The sequence below is a fragment of the Pelophylax lessonae genome (assembly GCF_965119305.1).
Source record: "Pelophylax lessonae genome assembly, chromosome: 5".
Lineage (NCBI taxonomy): Eukaryota > Metazoa > Chordata > Amphibia > Anura > Ranidae > Pelophylax > Pelophylax lessonae.
This window is the reverse complement of record NC_138772.1, coordinates 112,727,825-112,748,568: the sequence shown is the minus strand read 5'-3', so window position 1 is coordinate 112,748,568 and position 20,744 is coordinate 112,727,825. Positions and strand designations below refer to the sequence as shown.

The following is a 20,744-nucleotide window of genomic DNA, read 5'->3' as shown; positions in this document are numbered from 1 at the left end:
AAAATAAGCCACTACAGCCATAGTGGTGGAACTACATGATCAGAAACGTGCATAGAAATATCGAAAAATCTAGTACTCACTTGTCCAGCAGTATCGACTAGCTGAAGGTGATACTCTTGTCCATTTATAGATATCAGTTTTGTAAATGCTAAAAAAAAAAAAAAAGTTAATAACCGTGAAAACAGATACTTTCCTTAAAAGATGAATTTGTGCTATGGTTACTGTATAAAAAGCAAACAGCTATGCTGTATTACTGCCGCCAAATATGTTAGGTTTAATATAGGAGAAAGTCAAAAATCACCACAAATAATCAATAGACACATGACTACAGTGGTTACAACTTACAAGATAGTCATTCCGCATCTGAGGGAAACGGATCAAACGTTATGGAAGGACCTCCTACAACCTGCAATATGGTGCTAGGAACTGACCCTTGCAAATCTGATGCAGTTCAAAACTCCTCCACTTCGTATGTCATGTGTATGACATGCAGATCAAACCGGCTTTATGGAGTCGGTTCACATATATGCAGTGCATCGCTTATTTCGCTGCAAATTTAAAGAGCCCTGTGCCGTTTTATAAGCACTGCGGTTTTTCAGGCTCATTGCCTGCCTTCACATCCAAATCAGATTTTAAACAAATTAAAAAAAAAAAAAAACCCACAGTCACTGTCCTGACACTGGCAGGGAAGGTGTTACCGTGGGGAGGCTTTGACTTGAAGACGACCAGTCCCTGTTTCTGCCAAGCATCTCCATCTTCCAACTCACAGAATGGCGGTCTGCCTTGTTTATATAGGCAGACCGCCATTCTGCCTCTGAGTGATCGGCGGTCCCGGCAGACATCACATCCACCAGCCCCGCCCATGACAGCAGAAGGGAGTCGCCGTTAGTGCGCGCACCCCAGACCCACTGCAGAAAAAATCACATACAGGTACGTAGTTTTGTGCAGGAGGACCGCCCTGCTGTAGTAGGTCTGCGCGGGGTGATCGTTAAAGGTAAGTTCCAGACAACAGGTGAAGTCAGTTATTGAGCTACTAATGGCATCAAGACTGCAGCTACATTAAAATAAACTTCACTTAACTACCTGGCACTGAGCCAGATTTCATAACCACCGACAAGCGATCAACGGTCATGTGATCTCTCAATTCCTGGTCTCACCAGCAGATGTGGGACAGCTGCAGCATCACATCGATGCTGCAATAAAGAGGCAATGGATTTCCCTTTATAAATCCATACTTTTAACATTATAAATGTACTTACTGTTTTCTATAGTCGGGTCATAGGAATCCACAAACTGACCTTCGACAAATTGAATTGTTAATGAAGATTTACCTGAGGAAGAAAAAAAAAAAAAAAAAAAAAAAAAAATAAGAAATCGCAGTGCAGAGGGCAATCCATAGGGCAATCCATAAGACCATCACACATCACAAGCTAGCGACCACTATTTGTAACTATGCACAATTATTGACGATCAATATCAAACTGCTGAGAGAACTCCTACTAAACACATAACTGAAGAGATGTAAATATTCACACAAGAGTAAAAAGGAATGAGCTTTAAGACAGGGAGAGGTGCCATATGCTGAACTGTGCATATGCAGAATTTGACACTGCCCAAAAGGTTAGAGGAGGCTCTGCAGCATTAATGCCACTAGATCAGTCAGATAATTAATGCTAGGTCAAGAAACTTCATAACAGCAGACAGCTTTATTAAGCAGATGTCACCACTTAACACTGTAGAATACATACAAGTGCACTGAAGGGGGGGGGGGGGGGGGGAGTGAAAACGTAAATGCATGGCCTGACACACAAGGTGTATGTAGTGTAGTTACTCCCACAAAATGCCAAAAATGGTCAGTTCACACCACATGCAGTCCAGTGTGTTTTTTCCTGCATCAAAAACACATGGAAAGTAGGTTAGAGGTTTCAAATGGCATAGTTCACACTAGGGATAGACCGATATGGTTTTTTCAGGGCCGATACCGATTTTTTTTATGTACAAAATAAGTATGAAAAAAATTAGACAAATTTTGACACAAATCTGGCACTGAATGTAAATTTTTGTTTAATGCTTAATGGCTGGCACAGGGCCTGTGGCTGTGCGTGGCTGGCACCGGGCTGCTGTGTATGGCTGTGATACACTCCCGCGAGACTAGTCCTGACTCCAGACGATGCTGTCCAAGGCGAGGGAGGCAGCCTAAGAAGGCAGAATGACATCACAAAAATAACCGGCCAGTTCCAGGGCCGATACCGATATAGCAGGGTCTATATCCAGTTCACACCAGTGATTGCAGTTCCAGAAAAACATGCTGGATTTTTTTCCTGGACTGTACTGGAACGCTGTGACACGCATTAAAAAAAAAAAAAAAAAAATGCGTGCAATGGACTGCAGCAAGAGACGCGCATCAGACTGCGTTTCTATGGTGTAAACTGGCCCTGATGAAATATCCCATCTCCAACACAGGCAAGGACTAGTACAATGATGGAAAGCCTTGGCACCACAGATGTTTTGGACTTACATTTCCCCTGATGCTCACCTCTGCAGTATAGTTAAGCATCATGGGAAATTTCGTTCCAAAACATCTGGGGTGCTAAGGTTGGCCATCACTGGACTAGTAGCTCAACACCACGGCAGGTTTTCCAATTAGGCCTCCAAGTGGACTATTTAGATTGAACGAATTCAATTCAATAGTGAACATTTTACCTAAATCCGTTAGTGCAGACCTCCAAAGAGGGTAGATTGGCTTGGATCCACCAACCAGGTACCCAGTACCCCCCTTTGAACACAGATCAGGATAAAAAGGGGCCAAAGAGATTAGCTATGCCCACTCACAGAGGATTACATGTAAACAGGTGCTGTCATGACATGAGAAAGGAAAGCTGGTAAACGGCAAGTCTGACAGGACACATTTACACTGACAATTAGAGCACAGATCAATCCGACCCCTTCAGAGAAGAAAAATTACTGGTTTGCAAAATTTGAGGGGGGGGGGGGGGGGGGAGGGGGAAGAGATTGAGACTGAAGATCTTCTGAGAGGACATTTCCAAGGGACATCTGCTACCAGCCTTACCAGGCGAGGCCGGTTTGGTGCCTCTAGAATGACTGGAATCCCTTCTACCTCAATACTACATAGCAGTCTCAACAGAAGTTGTATTGGACAGAAAATTGGATTCTTGTCTTAGCGTAAAATTTCCGAGTTCAGTGACAGACGCAGTCTCTGATCTTCATATCAGTAGGGTTAAACTGTCGCCTACAGGAGTAGGACACTGCAGAAAAAAAAAAAAAAAAAAAAAAATGTATACCCTCTCTCCCAGCTATAGGATGGTCAGTTTTTTTTTTTTTGATACAAAAAACACCCCAACTCCATTATAGGGGTGGGTACTGCATCAGTCAGTAAATTGACTCAGAAAATGATTTTACGGTAAGGCAAAAAAAAATGGTTTTTTGTAAGATCTTACCGTAAAATCCTTTTCTCTTAGCTCATTGACAGACGTAGTCCTCTTTGATTCATATTAATTGGGTTATACTGCCCTCTACAGGAGTAGGACTAGGCAGAAGGAAAAACGTTCTGGCTCCACCTTAGGGGCAGTCCCAGAGGGTATATCCCCTCTCTCTCTGCTACAGGATGTCAGTTATGTCACAAAGCAGTGTCAGAATTTAACCCAACTCAACAGTAGAGGGGCGGGTACTACGTCTGTCAATGAGCTAAGAGAAAAGGATTTTACGGTAAGATCTTACAAAAATCCATTTTTCTCTGTCGCTCATTGACAGACGTAGTCCTCTTTGATTCATATCAATTGGGACGTCCAAAAGCAGTGCCACAAATGAGGGGTGGGATTGACGAAAATCAAATCCAATCTAGAAGGCCCAACCGGTGCCAACTAGAAGTTCAAAGGCTCATCAGACTAAAGGGATGAGACTCAAATAAAAATCCAACTGAAAAAAACCCTCGAGGTAGACCGCCGGTCTCCTCAAATTGCGGCCTGCAAAACCTTGCGGCCAAAAGAGGCATCCGACGATGCCATCACATCAATTTTATAGAACTTTGCAAAGGTATGCACTGACGACCAAGTAGCCGCCTTGCAAACCTGAAGGACTGACGCCTGATGGCGAAAGGCCCATGACGCACTAAGCGCCCGAGTGGAGTGCGCTGTAACAGGGAACGGGGGCTCCCGACCCTTAATAGAATAAGCCTGTACCACCGTCTGTCTGATCCATTTGGAAATAGTCGCGGCAGATGCAGGCAACCCCTTTTTGGGGCCATCCGGGATCACAAAAAGTGAATCCGTCTTGCGAAACGAGTGTCGTTTTCAAGTATACCCTGATCGCCCGCACAACATCCAAGGAGTGTAAAGCAAACTCCCGATGATGGCTGGGCTTAGGACACAGGGAAGGTAATACAATATCCTCAGATGAAATTCTGAAACCTCTTTTGGTAGGAAGGATGGATTCCTCCTGACTAGACAGAAAAAAAATGACATCCTGTAGCAGAGAGAGAGGGGATATACCCTCTGGGACTGCCCCTAAGGTGGAGCCAGAACGTTTTTCCTTCTGCCTAGTCCTACTCCTGTAGGAGGGCAGCATAACCCAATTGATATGAATCAAAGAGGACTACGTCTGTCAATGAGCGACAGAAATCCAATTTTCTCTATCGTTCACTGACGAACACCATCTTTAATCTTCATATCAGTAGGGATGTCCCAAAGCAGTGCCATTAAAAAAAATAAAAAAAATAAAAATGAGGGGTGGGAACACAGCAGAAAAAAATTCCAAGGCTAAACCATAGCCAACCAGGCATCAGAACAAGAGGAGACCCACCTGAAAAAAAAAAAAAAAAAAAAAAAAAAAAAAAAAAACACACATTAACCACCCATGAGGGAAACTGAAAAATCCCTTAAAAAACAGCCTGCAAAATTTTGCAGCCTAGAGGCATCAGCACATGCCAGCACATCCACCTTGTAAAGCTTTTAAAAATATGAACAGACGACCAAGTAGCCAGCCGCCTTGCAAACCTGAAGCAGATGCCTGATGGCGAAAAGCCCAGGAAGCACTAAGCGCCCGAGCAGAATGCACCTTAACAGGGAAAGGTGGAACCTGACCCTTAACTGAATAAGCCTGCAAAACTGTCTGATCCACTTGGAAATGTTGCAGCAGATGCAGGCAGCCCTTCTAGGACCATCCGTGAGAGCAAAGCGCAAATCTACCTTTCGAAAAGACTCAGTCGCCAAGTACATTCTGAGCGCCCGAAATACATCCAAAGTATGTAATGCAATTTCCTTAGGATGTTTAGGCTTAGGACAGAGGGTAAGCGAAGTGAAAACCACCTCCGGAAGGACGGATCCAGACGAAGCACCACTTTATCCCCTGTGAACCACCAGATAGGGAGGACAGGACAAAGCTGCCAGTTCCGAAACACTGCGCACAGAAGTAGTACTAGCCACCAAGAAGGCCACCTTCTGGGATAGGTTAAGCAGAGGAATCTCCCAAACATTTTCAAAGGGAGGATTCTGGAAAACAGACAGCACCAAATAAGGTCCCAAGGTGCCAGTAGAGGTCACACCAAAAGGCGCTAAGTGTCGCACCCCCTGGATAAAGCTACGCACCAGGGAATGGGCGGCCAGTGGCCTTTGGAAGAAAATTGCAAAGGCCGAAACCTGACCCTTGATAGTACTCAAGGCTAACTATTGATCAACTCCCAGTTGAAGGAAAGCCAGGATCCAAGCCACCAAGTGCAAGGGGGAACCCCAAGAGACTCACACCACGCATTATACGACTTCCATGTACGATGATAGATCTTCCTAGAAGTCGCTTTAGGCAGGGTAGGAATCACTGAAGCAGACAAACCCATGTCCTTCAACAGCCAAGCTGGCAAAGCCAGTGACTAAACCAGGATTGAAGATTGGCCTTTGAGACAGATCCTCCCGAGAGGAAGTCTCCAAGGAGCGTCAGCGACTAGCCTGACCAGGTCAGCGTACCAAGCTCGGCGAGGCCAGTCCAGAGCCACAAGACGACTGGAATTTAGGGCTGCAACTAACGATTATTCTCATAATCGAAACAAAAATCGGCCAACTAATCGGATAATAACCTTACAAAAAAATTGTGGTGTGCAATTTAGTTAATATGTAAAGTTTAAATGATCAACTATACAAGTTAAAGCAGAGTTCCAGCCATTTACTCACCTGTCCAACGGTCCAGCGATGCGGCCGCCGGAAGCCTCGATCCTCTCCCTCGGCATCACTGCTGTGGGCACCCGGCTGTTACAGTTTGCGGCTTCACAGCCGGGTACCCACTGCGCATGCGCGAGTCGCGCTGCGCGCCGTGATTGGCCGGCAATCTTCTGGGACCTCTGACATGTCCCAGAAGATTGCAGGGAGGGAGGGGGAGAGGAGAACTTCCGCTCAGGGCGCCGCGGCGCTCCGAGCGGAAGTGGGAGCGGGTACCTGTTAAAACTAGGTACCCGCTCCCCCCCCCAAAAAATGACATGCCAAATGTGGCATGTCGGGGGGTCAGGACTCCCTAAAGCGGAAGTTCCACTTTTGGGTGGAACTCCGCTTTAAGGAGCAAAATCTCTAATCCACTCTGAGAACAAACAGAAGAATTTTCAGTACAGACAGTGACTGGTTTTGGTTCAGAAATTAACGTATATACTCGAGTATAAGCCGAGTTTTTCAGCATGCTGAAAAAGCCCCCCTCTGCTTATACTCGAGTCACGGTCTCACTTACTTACCTTTTCCCCGGTCAGTGCACATGCGCGGCCGCTGCTCGGGAAAGCCCATACACGTGTGGCTATTCCCGGCCCGACAGCGCATGCGTAGTGACTTGTTGGAGCCAGGCGGCACCATTTTTAAATGTAAAGCGGAAAGGTGAGATTCCTGTACCATGCCCGCAGCAATGCATCTCTTGTACCATCAGTGCCATGCCTTTACCATCTCCTGTACCATGCCTACAGCCCCTGTTTTGGGTCTCGTGGTGGTCCAGTAGCTGCTGCATTTCCCACCCTAGGCTTATACTCATCAATATATTTTCCCATATTTTTTTGTGGTAAAATTAGGTGCCTCGGCTTATCGGGTTGGCTTATACGGTACATTCATTTTAAAACAGAATGAAAAAAGCAATTGAAATTTATAAATGACATCCTTTCAGCGAATGTACAAAGATTTTTCGTATGACTATTCTGTGAAAATCTATCCATGTATGGCCAGCATGAGGCTCGGTTCACCCCTGTGCAGTTTGCTTTTTGCAGTGCTTTATGCTGTGCGTTTTGCACACGCAATTTTGCATTATTTTTTTATTGCATAATTCTTATTTTTTGCATTATTTATTTTTATTTTTTTTTGGCCAATTTGCTGTTAGGCAGATTAACAAAAAACATAAAAAACAAATGTTATAGTTACCAGCTCTGTGCAATAGTTTTGCACAGAGCGGCTCTGATTCTCCTCCTCTGGGGTCCCCCACTCCTTCAGAATGCCCCAATAGCAAGCTGCAAAGTATAGTATAGCATGGTAAAGAAACTTCTGCCTTTAGGGCCACTCACTTCCTGCCCAGAACTAAAATGTCCCATGAGGCATTGCTCCTCACACATTCACAAGTTCTCAGGCACTTAGTGACATGTATGGAGGGTGTACTAAGCTATGTGTGCTACACTGCATTTCTAGATATGTAAACAAATAATGCATTTTGTATGCAGGCCAACTAATTGGCTGACCAACTAATTGATTATAAAAATAGTTGTCAAAACATTTTCATAATCGATTAGTTGTTTCGGCCCTACTGGAATCCCTTCCGCCGTGATCCTGCAAAGAAGTATTGGCAGCAATTTGAGAGGAGGAAAGTCAGACATCAGCTGATACTGATCCCACAGGGCAACCAGCACGTCTGACGTCTGCCAGAGGGTCCTGAGAGCGGGCCACAAGCCTTTGCACTTTCCTGTTGATCCAAGATGCCAACAGAACTACATCTGGAGTGCCCCAACGAAAGGCATTACAACTGCTGGAACACCTCCGGCTGGAGAGACCATTCCCCTCGATCCAAGGCCTGTCGACGAGGAAATCCGCCTGCCAATTTTCCACTCCTAGAATGTAAACAGCAGAGAGCTGAAACAAAGCGTTCCGCCCATCGGAGGATGCTGGCCACTTCCAAGGCCGCAAGGACACAAGCCACGGCTGTAGCATTGTCCGACTGAATATGCACTGGACAGCCCCGAAGGTACTCGGTCCAGTAGACTAGGCAAAGCCTGATTGCCCTCAGCTCCAGTAGGGAAAAAAAAAAAAAAAAAAAAAGACTAACCCGGATTCTTCCAGGGACCAGACTCCTTAAGCAGAAAACCTGCCGAGAACCCCTCTCCACCCAGACTGGTCAATTGTCACCACGGATGCCAATCTATAGGAGGGAAGGATTTCCCTTGTTTGAGCATCAGGGACCAAAGCCACCAGATCAGGAACTCCCTGGTCATCTGGCTCAACTGGATCTGATTGTCCAGGGAATTTGGATAGTTCCATTTGAGAAGGATTTCCTTCTGGAGGATTCTCATGTGGAATTGAGCGAAGGGGACAGCCTCGAAGCATGACACCATCAGTCTCAGAACTCTCATACCAGGTCAGAAGGGACGACCAATTGCTGGACAGCAACAGCTGAATCGCAGTCTGTAGTTTTTCCGTAGGAAGAAACACCCTGGCTGTGGACAAGTCTACTCCAAAGTCAGGCACAGGTAGTACATCTCAGCAATTAGGAGAAATGTGGTGGAGGAGGAAAGTGGTTATTTAAACATATATTTTGTTGGCACCTCCCCTCAAAAGCAAAAATTGTATGTAGGGGGTATGGGCCTATGCTGGTCTGCACACCAAAGGAGTACAGTCCAAAGCATTAACCCTAGGGGTTTAAGTGTGCCACGAATACCAATATGAAAGAAAAATATTTCCACACTTCCAGAAGGTATAAAAATGAAAAAGATATATAAGTTTATTCAAAGTTCATTTACATAGTTTAGGGATATATGGAATTGGGTAGACAATACAAAAATTACATATGACAATATTATATTTCAAAGGACCAAGAAAAAAAAAAAAAAAAAAAAAAAAAAAAAAAAACAAAAACAAAGAGAGTGGTACAAAAAGATCATTAATTTTTAGGAGCTTTACAAAGTGGAGAAGAAAGCTGGAACTACGCGAGGCATCAAAAAAATAATCATTAATATGGGAGCCTCTCTCTTTCTATCCAGGCCATATTAATGATTATTTTTTTGATGCCTCTTTTATGCTGAGAGACATAAATAACAAATCAAAAGACTCCATTCCATCCAATTAGGGTAAGTGTTTTTCTTAAACAATCTTATCCCTTATCTATAACATTGGCATCTATCTTTATTAGCACTACACACACTCCCACTTATATTCCCTTTTCCTTCCCTTCTTATCACATGTGGTTCCTATGCTAATTATTAAGTTATTTACAAATACTAATTATCGTTCTCTGGCTCTTGTTACTTTATTCACTATTTATAACATTTATATTTTCACCTTATAACTCGATTGGGAAAACAATCAAAATCACATTATTTTTCAAGGCACAATCCTCTTTATAATTACACTTTGTGTTAATCACTGAATTTTTTATAACCCTGGCAACATTATCTCCTTATTTATAGGTCCCAATATATACAAAATCTTTTTCCATCCCTATTCTTTCCAATCTCCCCCTTCCCTTCTTCCTATTATGTGACCATACGGAAAAGACATATACTCAGTCAATTGACCAGATATATATATCCAGTAAAAAACAACGTTAAAACAAGATCCTAGGTAAGCTTTTTTTGCCATTTGTATAATACTGGTTTTCCTTATATATTTGCCAATCACTTCCCTTCATGTCTGGCCCTTTCCCAAACATACCCTGGACTTCCTATCCAGGGATTGCTTGGGGTGTTGGCCTAAACGCCCCCCCTCAAGCTTCTCTGATGGATTACTTGATATACCCCCCCTCCCCTCCTTTTTTTTTTTTTTTTTTTTTTTTCCTTCCTTGTCTTGTTTTTTCATTTTATATAATTGAATATCAGATAAGATAATATCCGCTAAGTCATTCCTAGTTTTAAAATCTAAGGAATATACAATAAATATATATTCATCTAATACTGGCTAAAATGAATTAATTTGTGTTTTTAAATGAACATTCAATACCTGAATATTTATGAATATCTAATATTAAACAATATTGGTAAATAACCAAACCCTTTTTAAATTTTGGGTAATCATGTATGTCTTGATTAGATGTGTTGTATATGAGTATGTATTTCTATTATAAAATGATATATATATTATTTATTTCATAGAAGTACCTATATCCTTAACCTGCTGGAGCCTGAAGAAGCATATTTTGCGAAACGCGTAGTTCCAGCTTTCTTCTCCACTTTGTAAAGCTCCTAAAAATTAATGATCTTTTTGTACCACTCTCTTTGTTTTTGTTTTTTTTTTTTTGTTTTTTCTTGGTCCTTTGAAATATAATATTGTCATATGTAATTTTTGTATTGTCTACCCAATTCCATATATCCCTAAACTATGTAAATGAACTTTGAATAAACTTATATATCTTTTTCATTTTTATACCTTCTGGAAGTGTGGAAATATTTTTATCTTTCATATTGGTATTCGTGGCACACTTAAACCCCTAGGGTTAATGCTTTGGACTGTACTCCTTTGGTGTGCAGACCAGCATAGGCCCATACCCCCTACATACAATTTTTACATCTCAGCAATTACTACATTTAGCACTTTACAGCATTTGTATAGCCCGTTTAACCTCTTGCATTCAATTGTTCAACATGAATTGTGAAGTTTGCGTAAGCGCTGTTAATATTTATTTTCCGACTAGTGTCCTAATCCTGTAGCAGCATTTACATACATATTAGTTTTGGAAAGCGTTAAGAAATCCCAAAGCACTATGCCTGCTCTTTACAAGCATTCAGCAATAATTACTGAGAATATAAACAAATGAAAGCGCTCCTTGTACTGTTCTGCAACCACATCACAACATGAGATGTTAGAGCACCTGTGTGTACCCTTAGGAAGAGATATTGCATTGGTGTGTTATGACAGCTGCAATCAAGCATACCGTCATTGCTGCTTAACAAGTTTAGACATTTGTAAACACCTTGGGTACTTTATGAAGAGCTTTTCTGACAGACAATGAGTTAAGCAGTGTAGTGCTTAGTAGGCCAAATTTAAGTAACTAAAAAAAGTCAAATGTATTTTTTTTAGTTTTGAAATAAATGGCAAGGGATGGTAGTAAATGGATCTGTACAGCCCAAACATTGGATGCAACTTGACATGAACCTGGAGAAACCGTCACATCATTCAGGGCAAAGCACCAGTCTGCATATAGCTCCTATTCCCCCAAAATCATCCGTTATTCCAATCCACTACAATCTTTTCTGAGAAATCCAGCCTTTTATCCGGCTTGGGAATTGCCAAATTCATTTCGGGCATGGTCTAGGTCAGGCCTGTCAAGGCTATTTAATCTGGTCTCTAGCTCTTCCATCTTAAGTTTTCCTGAACTTTGTGAATCACATCATTCACCACATTCAGAACTTTTTCGATATCTCCAAATTAAAAATTTTCTACCCCATTTATAACAAATGGTACCATTCTGAATCAGCTCTCTTAATTTGAGCGTATCTGTATCAACAACCCACACTCCAGAGGTCTAATTTCTAGCCTATATTCTCAATTGCTTAACAATCCAGACGTAGATACACCAAACTATGTCAGGAAATGGGAAACAGACCTTGGCCGTACACTTAACCAATCAGAATGGTCTGGAATCTGGTCTGTAACGAAATCTTCAAATTATATTATCGCAATTGAATCATAAAAGGTTCTTTCACGATGGTACCAGCTAGAATCGCCAAGTTCACACCAAACTATCCAGGCTCTTGTTTTAGATGTTGTACGGAAATAGGTACACATGTTCATATATGGTGGAATTGCTCAATTGCTACAGTTTTTTGGAAAGAAATATTCTCTCTAGCATCTAAAATGTTTGAAATAGATATTACTCCAGATCCGGTGATTGCCATTTTAAATTTAAAACCTGCATGCCTGACACGAAAACAATTCAAATTATTCCTTCAGCTTCTTAATGCCGCTAAACAAACCATAGCCAAAGCTTGGAAGACTACAACTTGTAATCTTGTAGAAGTTAAACATAGGATGAATAATGCATTATTACATGCAAAAATGGAAGCCATGGATTGCGATAAATTTAGTAACCTTGGATTAAACATGGCCTATCACCGGGTTTTGAGGAACAGGTTCTGAATGCTTGGTAGTTAAGACTTATATTTACTTTGCATTAACTTTTGTGGTACAAGTTCCATTCACGATGCCCTCTCCTTTACCCTACTGACTTCATCCTTTTCCCTTTTTTTTTTCTTTTTCCCCCACAGCCATGTTCTGAATACCTTCTCAAAATCCTAATATCTCAGAATATCATATTATTAATTCTACCTTTTTCTTTTGTTCCTTCCTTTTGTGCAAACTTTACAGTATACAGTATAACATTGATAATACTTCTGTAACAATAACAGTATTTCTACTTCTGTTTTGTAACTTGCTTTATGGCTGTTTTATAAAACTCAATAAAAGTATTGAACAAGAAAATCATCCGTTATCCAGCCTGTTCCTCTGCCATCTCACCACACTGCCTTGAAGGAGTTTGTGACCTTCCCCATGTGATAGCAGCTAAGCACCAGTCTCTAACGATTCCATGTGGGAGTGGGTACAATGACATACCCCTGTGTATAAGTTTTGATACAAGTCATCGCGAGAGGCTAAAACAGAGGGATGTTACAATGGGAACGTAGTTGGGCAAGTTAAGGCTCCATGCACACAGGGCGTCATAAAAACGTGCTCCAAAAGCTGTTTACATAACGCCGGGAAACAGCAGCTGTAAAAACGTGCTCTTAGTAGCTTTTTCTACTAGCGTTATTGCACGTTTGGCCACAGTAGCTGTTAGCGTTTTTTCTGCCTCCATTCAAAATCAATGGTTCCCTACGGGAGCCTATTGATTTGAATGGAAGTCACACCGCAGGTCGAATCAGGGTGATCCGACTTGCGGTGCGACCTGCGCTGTGAGAATCTTAAGGGGGAACTCCACGCCAAAATGGGGAAAAAACGGCGTGGGGTTCCCCCCCAGGTTCCAAAGCAGGCCCTTTGGGTCTGGTATGGAATTTGAGGGTAGCCCCGCGCCGAAAAAACGGCGTGGGGTCCCCCCCAAAATCCATACCAAACCCTTATCCGAGCATGCAGTCCGGCATGCCAGGAAAGGGGAGGGGACGAGCGAGCGGCCCCACCCCCCCCGGATCATACCAGGCCACGCGCCCTCAACATGGGGGTGTGTGGGTGCTTTGGGGCAGGGGGGGCTCTGCACCCCGCACCTCAAAGCACCTTGCCCCCATGTTGATGAGGACAAGGGCCTCATCCCCACAACCCTGGCCGGTGGTTGTGGGGTCTGCGGGCAGGGGGCTCATCAGAATCTGGAAGCCCCCTTTAACAAGGGGGCCCCCCCAGATCCCGGACCCCCTCCCTATGTGAATGGGTATGGGGTACACTGTAACCCTACTCATTCACCCCATAAAATGCAGTGTATGGAAATAACGACAGGAGACGTTTTGGAAAATTTATTAAAAATCTTCATCCGGCTCTTGTCCTCTCCGAGGGTCTTCTGCTCTTTTGCTGTCCGCCCTTCTGGTCTTCTCCTCTCCGGGGGTCTTCTGCTGTCTTCTGCTCTTTTGCTGTCCGCCCTTCTTGTCTTCTCCTCTCCGGGGGTCTTCTGCTGTCTTCTCTCCGAGGGTCTTCTGCTGTCTTCTCCTCTCCGAGGGTCTTCTGCTGTCCGCCCTTCTGCTGTCCAATCTTCTTGTCTTCTCCTCTCCGGTCTTCTGCTCTTTTGCTGTCGGCTGTCCTTCCTCCGGTCCTCCTCTGACGTCTCCAGCGATTATGCCGGCCTCTGGTCTCTGCAGCTTATTATATAGCCATTAGGGGCGTGGCCGCCAGATGACGTCATCGGGAGACCACGCCCCTAATGGCTATATAATAAGCTGCAGAGACCAGCATAATCGCTGGAGACGTCGTCGGAGGAGGACCGGAGGAAGAAGGACAGCCGACAGCAAAAGAGCAGAAGACCGGAGAGGAGAAGACAAGAAGATTGGACAGCAGAAGGGCAGACAGCAGAAGACCCTCGGAGAGGAGAAGACAGCAGAAGACCCCCGGAGAGGAGAAGACAAGAAGGGCGGACAGCAAAAGAGCAGAAGACCCTTGGAGAGAAGATAGCTGAAGACCCCCGGAGAGGAGAAGACCAGAAGGGCGGACAGCAAAAGAGCAGAAGACCCTTGGAGAGGACAAGAGCCGGATGAAGATTTTTAATAAATTTTCCAAAACGTCTCCTGTCGTTATTTCCATACTAGGGATGCACCGAAATTTCGGCCACCGAAATTATCGGCCGAAAATGAGCCTCTCTCATTTCGGCCGATAATGGGTTAACAGTGCCGAAAATAAAAATGGCCGCCGTGGGGAAGGAGGAGGGCGCAGCGCAGGGCAGGTTTCAAAAGTCCCGCCTCTGGCCGGCCGTCCGCCTCTTAATAATGTCCCTACTACTCTGTGCATTATGAATGGACATACTAGGCGGGGGGCGGGGCGAGCGGCCGCTATAGAGAGAACTATTGAGATCCTTTACTGTCAGCTCCTCACGTCTATGTATGAATGAGAACTGAACTGAGCTGACACCGGGCGGGGGGGCGGGCGGAGCGGCCGCTATTAGCTGTGACTATGTGAGAGTTTCACTTCCCTGACAGGCACGTATCTCCGCTGACAAGGAAGAGAAGCTCTCACATAGTCACAGCTAATAGCGGCCGCTCCGCCCGCCCCCCCGCCCGGTGTCAGCTCAGTTCAGTTCTCATTCATACATAGACGTGAGGAGCTGACAGTGAAGGATCACAATAGTTCTCTCTATAGCGGCCGCTCGCCCCGCCCCCCGCCTAGTATGTCCATTCATAATGCACAGAGTAGTAGGGACATCATTGAGAGGCGGTGCCGCCGGCCAGAGGCGGGACTTTTGAATGCAGGAGAGGACACCCGAGGAGGAGGACGCTGAGGCAGTGGGGGAGGGGGGAGGGGAGCTGAGGCAGCTTACCAATGCTATTAGTATTATGAGGCATGAGGGGTTAATGTATTGTCACTGCTGGTCACTCATCTATTAGTGACTGACCAGTGGCAGTTAATTAACCCCTTTTGTGCTGCATTAGTGCAACCAGTGTCAGTGTTAATTAACACTGGTTGCACTAATGCAGCACAAAGGGGTTAATTACCTGCCACTGGTCAGTCACTAATAGATGAGTGACCAGCAGTGACTATACATTAACCCCTCATGCCTCATAATACAAATACCATTGGTAATTAAATTAACCTCTTGCCAACCCATCACAGTACATATACTGTGACAGGGTGGCAGCGACAGGTGTAGGTGTACGTCGCTGCCTGTTTTTGGTTTATGTCCCTGTTCTATCCATTTCAAATTTTTTTTGGGGAAAAAGTCATTTTCGGTTTCGGTTTCGGTTTTCGGCCAAGGGCATCCTGCATTTTCGGTTTCGGTTTCGGCCCAAAATTTTCATTTCGGTGCATCCCTATTCCATACACTGCATTTTATGGGGTGAATGAGTAGAAGAGCAGAAGACCGGAGAGGAGAAGACAAGAAGATTGGACAGCAGAAGACCCTCGGAGAGGAGAAGACAGCAGAAGACCCCCGGAGAGGAGAAGACAGCAGAAGACCCCCGGAGAGGAGAAGACAGCAGAAGACCCCCGGAGAGGAGAAGACAGCAGAAGACCCCCGGAGAGGAGAAGACAGCAGAAGACCCCCGGAGAGGAGAAGACAAGAAGACCCCCGGAGAGGAGAAGACAAGAAGACCCCCGGAGAGGAGAAGACAAGAAGGGCGGACAGCAAAAGAGCAGAAGACCCTCGGAGAGGAAAAGAGCCGGATGAAGATTAATAAATTTTCCAAAACGTCTCCTGTCGTTATTTCCATACACTGCATTTTATGGGGTGAATGAGTAGGGTTACAGTGTACCCCATACCCATTCACATAGGGAGGGGGTCCGGGATCTGGGGGAGCCCCCTTGTTAAAGGGGGCTTCCAGATTCCGATGAGCCCCCTGCCCGCAGACCCCCACAACCACCGGCCAGGGTTGTGGGGATGAGGCCCTTGTCCTCATCAACATGGGGGCAAGGTGCTTTGAGGTGCGGGGTGCAGAGCCCCCCCTGCCCCAAAGCACCCACACACCCCCATGTTGAGGGCGTGTGGCCTGGTATGATCCAGGGGGGGTGGGGCCGCTCGCTCGTCCCCTCCCCTTTCCTGGCATGCCGGATTGCATGCTCGGATAAGGGTTTGGTATGGATTTTGGGGGGGACCCCACGCCGTTTTTTCGGCGCGGGGCTACCCTCAAATTCCATACCAGACCCGAAGGGCCTGGATTGGAACCTGGGGGGGAACCCCACGCCGTTTTTTTCCCCCATTTTGGCGTGGAGTTCCCCCTCAAGATTCTCACAGTGCAGGTCGCACCGCAAGTCGGATCACCCTGATCCGACCTGCGGTGTGACTTCCATTCAAATCAATAGGCTCCCATAGGGAACCATTGATTTTGAATGGAAGAAAAAAAAACGTATAACGTGGCTTAACGCACGTTAAGCAACGTTATGGAGCCTTTAGCAGCGTCAGACGTTTTTTGCAGCTTGACGCTGGAGCTCCTGAACCCACAGTTCCTGGGTTTTTTTTGGAGCTGTAAAACGCCTATGCCACTTGGAGCTCCTAAAAGCTCTATGTGTGCATGAGGCCATAGAATAAAATGGATGGGCGTTCTGCAGCTGCAAAAAAAAAAAAAAAAAAAAAAAAGTCTGACGCTGCTAACAGCAGCTGTAAAAACGTCCAGTGTGCATGAGGCCTAAAGCTTGTAGGGAGCCAAGGGTTGTCAACAGTGCCTTGAAAAATATTCATACCCCTTGAAATTTTCTACATTTTTGTCATGTTACCAAAAAAGTAAAATGTATTTTATTGGGGGTTTTTTTGCGATAGACTAACACAAAGTAGCACATAATTGTGAAGTAGAAAGGAAAATGATAAATGCTTCTCAAATATTTTTACTAATTATCTGAAAAGTGTGGCGTGCATTTGTATTTAGCCCCCTTTATGCCAACTCCTCCAGAGTTGCCACAGGCCTCTTGGCTGCTTCTCCGATGAATACTCTCCTTGCCCAGCCTGTCAGTTTAGGTGGACGCCCATGTCTTGGTAGGTTTGCAGTTGTGCCATAGCCTTTACATTTTTTGGATGATGGATTGACCAGTGCTCCATGAGATGTTCAAAGCAAAGCTTAGGATTTTATTTTAAATAACCTAACACTGCTTTAAACTTCTCCCAACTTTATCCTTGACCTGTCTGGCGTGTTCCTTGGCCTTCATGTTGTCCATTAAAGTTCTCCAACAAACCTGAGGGCTTCACAGAACAGCTGTATTTCTACTGAGCATAAATCACACAGGTGGTCTCCATTTACCAATTGGTCCTACTAGATTTTGGTTAGGGGTATAAGAGTAAAGGGAGCTGAATACAAATGCACGCCACATGTTTTAGATATTTGAAAACCCATTTATCATTTTCGTCCTACTTCACAATTATGTGCCACTGTGTCGGTCTATTGCAACCAAAAACGTGAAAGTATTTCATGCAAAAAAAAAAAAAAAAAGTGGAAAATTGCAAGGTGTATCAAGACTGTCAAGGCACTGTATGGTATATTCAATTTTGTACAACATGAGTGCCTGTAATGAATTTAAGGTATACTGGGGGTGTTGGACCCCACCCCCTTCTCTCGAAATACAGAGCTGTCATTTCTGCAACACCAGCATTACATGTTTGTTTTAACCACTTGAAGACCAGACCTTTGACACTGCTTACGTGATAACAATCGGTGTTTTTGCTAGAAACTTAGTGTTACGCTCAGCGCTCCGGGCCCCCTGCTGGCCTCGGAGCGCTCACAGCGTGTGTCTCCAGGCGGCGCTCCTGCGTCTCGGCGTGTGCGTCCCCGCTCTCTAGGGCGCACACGCACCGGGACTCTAATGCCCCATACACACGTGCAGATTATCTGCAGACTTACCTTTTCTATGTAGTGCAAGGGCCTGCCGGATTGCATACAAATTGAAAGTGTTTAGGTTTAGGTTTGACCTCATATTATATGGTTTTGGTAAGTCTGCAGACAAAAGTTTGCAGATAATCTGCACGTGTGTATGGGGCATTAGATCTAAAGGACCAGTGCACAGGTGATTGGTGCCTGGTCCAAACTGGTTATTAAGGGTTAAGGTTTGTGAAAGGCAGTGCTGACTTAATTAGGCTTCACCTGTGCACTGCTCATTAATACCTTCTCCTCACACAGCTTCCTGCCGGATCTTTGTGCCTTGTGCCTCTGTGAAAGCGTTCCCTTCTGTGTTTGTTTGCTTTGCCTGTTGCCAAATCCTTGCTACTGACATCTCTCCTTTGAACCTCTGCCCTGACCTCTGCTACGTCCCGACTACGCTCTTGCCTACTCCCTGTGTACCACGCCATATCAGCTGCCAGAGAGATCGAGTTACTAGGGGACACGACCTGGCAGTTACCGCCGCAGCAAATCCATCCCGCCTTGCGGTGGGGTCTGGTGAAGACCAGTAACTGCTTAGAACCGGTCCTCTAGTACAACCCGCGCCATCGCCTCTCTGGTCCAGAGGATCCACTACCAGTCCTGCCGGTTCGTGACACTTAGAACACACACACACAAAAAAAAGAAAAAAAAAAAAAATTGGTTGATGTTGGAATTTTTTGCCACAGTATTTTCACATTAGCACTCATGAAAGGAGTAGAAATTTCCCAAATGAAACCTGACAAAAGTATCAACCCTGACAGGACACGAAGTACAAGATACCCAACAGAGGTGTTACAACTCTTCCCTTACAGTTGCATTCAGACAAAGTACAGGCATCTCTACCTTATGTTCCTTGTTCCAGTCTAACAGCCTCAGGCACTAAAAGACACATGATGCATGCATAGTCCCATTTCAAGGAGTGGTCTGACCCTTTGGTATAGATAATATGGACAAAAGAAAGTACCAGAAATCAAAAAAACTGAAGCTCTACCTATGAAACAGATCACTTTCTTCATTTGAAACATTAGACCGAACAGGTTGCTATGGGCAATTGCATCAGATTTCCCAGCTTCACCTTTTTATTAATTGATCCCTTTGTATCCACATGTGCCTAAAGGTTAGACAGATTGAATTTAGAGGGTTTTTTTTTCCACTTCCAAGTAGACCCAATTATCAGAGCAACGGAGGGTGTAAATAAATCTAACCTTTCCTGTTTAAATGCTGTTTGTAGCACATGGCAGAAACCGTGCTTGACGGAAGGCTGGAAAGAAGATTTTAGGCAACCATGCGCCCTTAACATAAGAAATCCTAAAAATATGTGAAAACCTCAGCGGCAGTCTGGTGTTTTTTTTTTGTCAAAGGGGAGGGCACCAAAGCAGAAAGTTACAGTGTGCTTTGTAGTCTAGTGGATTCTAACTTGTTAGAAATATCCAGGATGAACTACTGATGTGGGAAGCGTCAGCATTGTAAATTTACAAATGCCCATGACCAGCACGCTCACTACTGTGTCACAGCAATGTTTCCAGACTGCAATCAGCATTGTGAACTGAAATGTCATCAGCTGCCTTCATGTTAATTTTACATTGAAATAATGCTTCCTGAAGTTTCATGAGCTGTTCCCACAACTTGTTTTATACCAGAGTAATTTACCATGATTTCCTACTGACCTGGGTATTTATCAAGAATGTACAGTCCAACACACTAAAGTAAAGTCTGTAATACCAACAAAGGCAATGGAAACAACTGCCTACTGAATACCTAGAGGCAGCATAGTAATCCCAGACAACACAGAATACACTACAAGGACATCTGTCCTACAATCAGGAAGTGACATTCAGGCTAAGGAAAGATAGCAAAATAAACCCTACTGAAGCCATTTGGGGTCCTTTCACACCATACTGCTTTAAAAAAAATAATAAAAAAAATGTACCGGTTTTATTTTTTTTTATTAAAAGTGTCTCTCTCCCCCCCCCCCCCCCATAAAAATAAGAGGTTAAACTGCCCTCAGACAGAAGTTCATTACTTTGATCTAAAAGAACAAAATGATACCCTGTAAAGCAGTGTTTATAGTCATCTAGCAGCCTTAATATTGATAAACATTTGCTGAGGCTTTTTTGTGAGTGAGCAGAGAAAAAGTCTGTAAGAAGGAAATGCAGTTTTAAAGATCATTGGGGGGGGGGGGGGGGGGGGTGAATCAAGATCTCGATTTTATGATCATGCAGCTCTACCCTCAATGCAACACATTAAAAATACACGTGTAAATCTGGCCAATACACAGTTTGAATCTACACCGGGTTCAGCAGGAACTGACTGCGGTTCCAACCGATCAACTTTGGTACAACCAGCCCATCGGATTTGTTTCAGATTAAATCGCAGGTGGCTGATAAGGCCCCTAGAGATAATGGGGACTGCTTCCCCAGCGTCGGGAGAACGCAATGTCCAATTCCCCCATTAGCAATGCCTGTGTCGATAAGGGGAATCATGAGAATTTTTCCTGCAACCACAGCATGGTACACGATTACATAACATAGCCCATGTCAGTTAC

General features: G+C 44.5%; 1 protein-coding gene across 1 annotated transcript in view; it reads right to left on the bottom strand.

Moving 5' to 3' along the window:
* The window catches only part of LOC309556991 (GTP-binding protein Rheb), a 50,556-nt gene that overhangs the window by 18,820 nt on the left and 10,992 nt on the right, over positions 1 to 20,744 (bottom strand). Inside the window, exons 2-3 of the mRNA XM_082259580.1 lie at positions 1,260 to 1,331; positions 81 to 148 (exon numbers count right to left, since the gene is read on the bottom strand). Of these exons, the coding sequence (XP_082115706.1) occupies positions 81 to 148; positions 1,260 to 1,331 (140 nt within the window). The remainder of the gene's footprint in view (positions 1 to 80; positions 149 to 1,259; positions 1,332 to 20,744) is intronic.